The sequence below is a fragment of the Frankliniella occidentalis genome, unplaced genomic scaffold, assembly GCF_000697945.3.
Source record: "Frankliniella occidentalis isolate FOCC.00 unplaced genomic scaffold, Focc_3.1 Scaffold245, whole genome shotgun sequence".
Lineage (NCBI taxonomy): Eukaryota > Metazoa > Arthropoda > Insecta > Thysanoptera > Thripidae > Frankliniella > Frankliniella occidentalis.
In genome coordinates, this window is record NW_026267371.1 from 356,210 (window position 1) to 363,168 (window position 6,959).

At 49.2% G+C, this 6,959-nt stretch overlaps 1 protein-coding gene across 1 annotated transcript; it reads right to left on the reverse strand.

Annotated features, from left to right (window-relative positions):
* Nucleotides 1-954: 954 nt before the first annotated feature.
* Nucleotides 955-3,441, reverse strand: LOC113213310 (uncharacterized). Its single transcript, XM_026432334.2, has one exon. The coding sequence runs from the start codon at nt 3,439-3,441 to the stop codon at nt 955-957; it is 2,487 nt and encodes an 828-aa protein (XP_026288119.2).
* Nucleotides 3,442-6,959: the final 3,518 nt, after the last annotated feature.

The following is a 6,959-nucleotide window of genomic DNA, read 5'->3' on the forward strand; positions in this document are numbered from 1 at the left end:
GAGCAAATTGTCACAAATTTCGCAAATAGCGTAGATGATCGTTTTGTCTGATTCTCTTAGAATCGCTTTACGGAGATTAGGTTTAGCTGACTGCAGAACCTTAAGCAACGCCTTATTATGGGTGTTTACGGCAGGAGCCATTGTCAACGAATGATTCAGACTTGTGCTAATGCCTCCCTTTTATACTTCCCTTTTGGGATGTAAACGACCGTGGACTCACCAGGAAAAATGAGAGTGCGAGTGCGCAAGTGATCAGCCTGATTTGGTTTGAAATCGAATAGAATGTACGTGAACCCGGCCTTTGTGGCGTCATGATAGGCCTCTAGCAAAGCACGAAAATGGGGAGGATCGACTTGCATGCAAAATGTGCGTATCTGTGCCAAGTCACGGCTTGTTTTTAACAGAACAATATAGTGTGTGTTCAAACTTATTTGACGAAGGCCGTCAGGAAATAAACATTGACTCAGAAAATAAATACTTAGGTTTCTGTGATGAGAACCCTTAATGAAAAATTTTAGGATTTCTTTATGGTGCGACTTAATCTCATCCATAAAATCATCAATGACAATTAGCTTTGGGCCTTGGCCCGAGGGGTGGTCTTCCAGCATAGGGAGTTCCTGTCGGAAATCGACTGTGTCTTTTAGTTCGCCGTAAAGAGGCTGCCATTCAGAGTAATAGAAAATGATTTGTTCAAATTTTGTATTGAACATTTCATCTCTATTTTCAATCAGACGTTTCATGAAATAAGTTTTCCCGCTCCCCGTTCCACCTACCACGAGGGCGGTGCAGGGATGTTGGAACCTGAGATCCATCGCGAAGACTGATGGCCGACTCAATATGATTGTTTCTTTTATAGGGGCCTAACCAGCATCTCCCCTGCGCCGGTGGGGCCTGCATGCACCTCCCCTGCGCTGGTAGGGCCTGCCTGCTTCTCCCCTGCGCAATTTAAATGACTTAGGCGTCGCCAAGGAGACCCATGACCTCGAGGAGGTCTTGGTCTTCCTCGTCAGCCATTTCCCACGCATTGAAGCCGTGAGGCACTGTCATCTCGAGCCCGACTCTGCGACACTTCGTGTTTTTAGCCTGCCAGTTCTTATGTGACGACCGTGTCACGATCTTCCAGGTTGGTAGGCGGGCTATTTGATGAGGAATAGGGACATTGATCTTTTCTCTGTCACCTAAAACCATGGACTTTAGGTTGTCATATGTTACTAATTGATCACATGACTTATTTATGGTTATGCCTCTCACCTTGATGCATACCTTGATGTTGGTGACATCACCCCCTACCGCCACCTTATAGGCATAATTTTTAGGCCCCCCGGCCGCGAACTCGGTGATGAAGGACCCAGGACCGTAGTCCTCCTCGACCTGATCGGTCAGGTCACCGAGATGCGTGCCGAGGGGTAGGTCCGGCTCCCCCGGGCGGCTAATATAGGCTACCGAATCGGTATCACAGTACAGGGCTCTCTCCCGAACGATATCGAGGTATCGATACAGTTGAAGTCTACCATGACATGTGGTGAACGCCGCGTGAATTAGAGAAGAGGTGGGGAGGCTCACTTCACTATCCTCTGCAGGCATACAAGTCACTTGGAGACATTCATCACCTATAGGGATAAGCCCTGTCACAGTGATTGTAGGATCAGTAATGAGCCTTATAAGGTGTTCATAATCATAAATGAAGTGCGTCTTAGGCCTCAGTGTCTTTTCGCCCATCTTCCCCCAGAAACTATTACACATTAGTTTAGAGAGCGTTCGAAGTGCTGGGTTTTTAATCATCTTTGAGGGATCTAGAACAACCCCGTCATGCTCCAGGGTGTCCTCTACGTACTTTGCTTTTAGCTCGTCAGTTGTGCAATCTGCGGGCCACCCGCTAGCCTGTATTTTTAGCGCCATAAAGCACCGCACATAAGCCGAAAAGAGGCCATCCTCTTTTGTCTGAGGATCATACTGCAAGGTACCTGGGTACTGGTGAACCTCGTGTACTTTGAGCAACTCATAGCCCTTTTCTTGAATTGCAAGGAGAAGTTCGGGAGCACACCAACTCCCCGTCATCTGCCGCTCAAGAGGGGTATGATGACATGCCTTTGTGCATTCTTTTTCGGCGCAAGTGCGACATAGAGGAAACATCAATTTACCCCCGCACTTGTAGGGTAGCACTGGTAAAAACAAATCTCGTGGGGGCAGCACCGTACATTTAATCATCCCATTCCATTGATCAGGCAGTGGCATGTCCGGCACATCCTCGAGGTATATTTCCGGATGTCCGTATGGATACCGGCCTCTAAGATTGGCGTTAGGATACTCGCTTGTAACATCTGCCATCTTAATTCTCTCACCCTTCTCCAGGTCTGCCTTATGACACCAGCGGAAAGCACTTGTGCGACCACCGGTAAGCCCATCCCGCAGATCGAGATGGGGTGTCCTAGTAGTGGGGTGGTCTTGAAAGTATTGTTTTACCTCGAGATTTGAAACGAGTTGACGTTTGAATTCACATTCCCACATTTCTATCACATTATACCCTGAACGGCGAAATAGGGTTGTGATTTGTTGTGTTCTTTCATACCGATTTTCAGGGGAGTCGTCTGAGACAGGGTAGTGAGTTGGGCACTGGTGCCAATAGCAACTATGAAACAGGTAAATTCGCCGTTCCATGGTGCCGTTGGGTAGCGGGAGTTCTACATATCCATCCACAGGACGTCCCAGAACCATAACCTCACGATCCGTATGTATCGTCTTGATCTTTCGTCCTAATTTGTGTGCTTCATGATCAAGCCACTTCAGAGCCATATCAGACTGCTTGCCACGACCATGGTATCCTCCGGGGGGGACAATACCGATGGTGTCCTTTTTGAGGAAATTACGGCGAAACGCCGCCATGCAAGCTGCACTGAGAGTCAGACAGTTGAACATACAATCAAATCCGGCAACCTCCTTAAATAGCTTTCGAAATGCCTGACAGGACTGACGTAAGATTGTCACATCAGAAATGCAATATTCAATCAACTCACGGCGGAAATTAAACACATAATTCTCCGATACCTGTTTTTCGTACCACGCATTGAAATCAGAGGCTGCCTTACTCTTCATGTTTGACACGCAGTAGAGTTCTCTTTCCAACACAGGACCTTCATATTGATAATATTCAGGCTTATTAGCCATGAATGGCCAATACCCCTTTTTCAACTCGTCCAATCCAAATGATTTAGGCATGGCGCTTAGAGGCATAGGTAGAAACATCAAGGAATCGATAAATTTCCAATTTCCAACCTTCAATGAGAGAATTTTGGCACCCTGAAGAACGGGTTCTACTTTCAACTTTCTAGCCAATAGTTCCTGAAGCACTAGCACTCCATCAAACGCTTTTGCGTTATGTGCCACTAGTAGCAGCTCATGCTTAGGTGGAAAAGACTGCAGATAATCTATAAATTGACCCATGACGGAAATCTCTGGGTCATCCAAATTATGGAAGACATGCTGCCTACTTTGACAAACCGTGCAAAAATAATCATTTTGTGCAATATCGGCGCATGCGTCACAAACCGCCTGACAGACAAGGAGGTTAGGGATGTGTTGAAAAGTGTCTTCCTTTCCAGCAACAGGTGTATGTTGCGTAGTCTCAACGTCATAGAAGTGAGTGATGTACTTCCACCCCTTCTTTTTCTCTTTCTCACCCCATCTTGACATGTAACAAAGATGGTTTTCTTTAACACTTTCTTTGCAATTACTACAGTACACGAAACCGCAAACGTGTTTACGACCTCTCAATGTACTGTAACTCTTCTCACAGAGAGTACAAAATTTGAATATGTCACATTTTGTAAACTGAGAGTGAGGCAGCTTCACAGTTTTATGATTTTGCATGCACTCCTCACCAGCGAACTGATGATGACAGTGGGGACATCTCAGTAACGGTATGGCAGGGTCATTGTGTGCGTCCGCTCCGTAGCATCGCCAACACGATCCATCGCAACGATGGTCCAATTTATTACTATAGAATGCTACACATTTTGTACACTCAAACTCGTATTCAAATACCGTGCATGGGTATAAAATAGCATAGAAGTGCGCATTATGCAGAACTAAATGAATATTCTGTACTCCAAAAGTGTACGGTCCCTTAAAGACGCATTCTTTACACCTTTTATCTGTGTATACGCATATCCGATAACCAGGCAGCACTTCCTGCAATCTCTGCACATCGTCAATGGTACACGGTGTGGCAGGATCTATATGAGCCATAGTGCAGAGAGTCTCCGCCAACTCTTGCTGCACAGATGATTTAGGATCTTTTAAGCGGTAGAACGCATGCTTACTCACAGTCCCCCTTTACTTCAACACGGCTACACAGCGGGTGAGACACATCGAGTCTGCAGTGTTTTCTGGTGAAAATATTTTTCTGTCATCAATGTTTCTTGCTAGCCATTGCTCCATAGTTTCATTGGCAACCCTCTTCACACGACGTCCGCCAGCTTCAGGAAGGGGTATATGTATATAGCTCAATTTGAGCTGTCCATTCAATATGAATGACTGATTAGAGTTAAGAACTCTCTCGAGCTTATCTAAAACAACACGCCCGGAGATCTGGTCAACTCGACGCATATTGAACCACAAAGGGTTATCAATATTGTCCCCGTTAGCGATTTCAACAATCACCCTGTCTGCATCAGCAGCTCCCACCGCCTCCCGCTGCCTCTGCAGCACAGTGTCAAAAAGTGACTCCATGAGAACCTCAGAAGGAAGCGAGTCACCTAACCCCTTAATAAGCATCACCTCTTCTCGGAAAGTGGCTTTGAAGCGTTTTAATTCGCGCTCCTTCGACTCAAGCACCTCAATAGTGGGTGAGGGCACATGCTCCGTTTCCTCGTCCTCTTCCCGGGGCCGTTTGGATGGCCCAGGTTGAGGAGAGGGAGAGCGTGGTCGTGAGGGCCCTGGTTGGGGCGAGAGAGACCGTGACGGGCCTGCCGGTAGTGTTGCAGGCCGTGACGGCTGGACGGGTGGAGTAGTACAGCGTGCCGGGGGAGTTGTAGGGCGGGGAGGGGCGTTCGAGCCGGCACCACACATGGCCAAAGCCATGCGATAGGTTAGGGCGGCCTGGGGGTCGTCACCATTCTGGAAGCGGGAGTACGCAATGTACCCCACCAACAGGAAGGGGATAACCCTCAGGTCGGCCCTCTCCTCAGCTGTGGCCTCCACGAGGTTCGATAGGAACGTCGTGTAGGCCTCAGCCAGGAGCTCGACTGTGTAGAAACAACCCCCCTCCCATTCTGATAAAATGTCGTTTAAGATTGAGGGCATGTCAGAGAGAAGCAGGGCTCACGCAGAGCAACAAGCTTACGGCCCGAAGGCGAAGCAAAGGATGAGTAAACACTTCAATGGCACGAAGGCTAAGAAGTACAAGTTGGGGAAACAGAAAGCCACTGGCACTATCAGCAGCACAGTGAATCAAAACAAAGAAAATCTTTCTTCCAACACCCACAGTCTACTACGCTACTGAGCGGTGGAGAAAAATATTCTCTCGGCACTAGATGGTGAGGAGTGAGACATTTTTCTGACATTTTAAGTTGGTTTATTGGCTTCATTCAATGTTACACTGGTTACAAATTGAGCTTAGTTAATGTATTACAGATTACCTGGTATGGTCTGACTGTAGCTTAGCTTCCTTGCGTGACATGATCGGCTCTTTAGGCTGACATCGTTTCAATATAATAGCGTTTGACGTGAGTCAGGGATGATTGTGCCGTTAGGCCATGACGAGGTTTGGGACTCGCTACCACACGAGTCTGTGCTTAGTTGAAGAGGAGGGGGGGGGGGATTTTCCTGTCTGTGCAGGGTTGTTTTGCTACTGAGGTAAGGGGACGTGCCTCCTTCCTTTGTTAGTTGTGATGTTTTGGCGTTTTGCCTTTAATGGTGGGTTTAGCGTGAGCATAGTATGAGGATTGGTGAGGCTGAGGATGTGAGTTGGTTTAGCGTGAGAGGGTGCTCGGTTTATGATTGGGGATTTTGATGACTATGAGGATGGTCATGATAGTACATGGGTGATTTTAGGTTTCATATAGTAAGTGTTCTTTGAAGGTCTAGTAGTGGAGACCATGAGCTTTGCTCGGCGAAGCGCTCCAGGTGGTTGGGTTGACTGTGGTGCAGGCTGGCGATGCAGGTGGCAGGGTGCCTCCTGTTGCTGAGGTGCCTGCAGCGCAGACTGGTTGGCCTGCTGTGCAGGCTGGAGATGGAGAAGGCGGTCGCCTCCTGAAGCTGAGGTACCTGCAGCGCAGGCTGGTTTTCCTGCTGTGCAGGCTGGGGTTGCAGCGGTCTGTTGACCTCTTGGTGCAAAGGTGCCTGCGGCGCAGGCTGGTTGTCCTGTTGTGCAGGCAGGAGTTGAAGGAGGCTGTTGGACTCCTTTTGCTGGGATGCCTGGGGCGCAGGCTGGTTGTCCTGTTGTGTAGGCTGGAGTTGCAGAAGACAGTTGGTCTCTTGTTACTGGGGTGCCTGTTTCGCTTACAGGCTGTCCTGCTATGCAGGCTGAAGATGAGGGAGGAGGTTGTCTCCAGCTGCTGAGATGCCTGCAGCGCAGACTGGTTAGCCTGCTGTGCAGGCTGGTGGTGCAGAAGGCATGGGCCTCCTTTCGCTGGGCTGCCCGCATCGCAGGCTGGTACCTGCGGTGCAGGCTGGTAAAGAAGGGGGCCCATGCCTTCTGCTCCACCAGCCTGCAAGGCAGGCTGGTTGGCCTGCTGGGCAGGCTGGATGGCCTGCTTTGCAGGCTGGTGGAGCAGAAGGCATGGGCCTCCTCTCGCTGGGCTGCCCGCATCGCAGGCTGGTACCTGCGGTGCAGACTGGTTAAGAAGCAGGCTGGTCGCCCCCTGTTGCTTGGACGCCTGCAAGGCAGGCTGGTTGGCCTGCTGAGCAGGCTGGTTGGCCTGCTGTGCAGGCTGGTGGTGCAGAAGGCATGGGCCTCCTCT

What these genes read in the sequence shown, in the direction of transcription:
- LOC113213310 (XM_026432334.2), bottom strand. Translation starts at nt 3,441, where the DNA reads ATGGGTCAATTTATAGATTATCTGCAGTCTTTTCCACCTAAGCATGAG.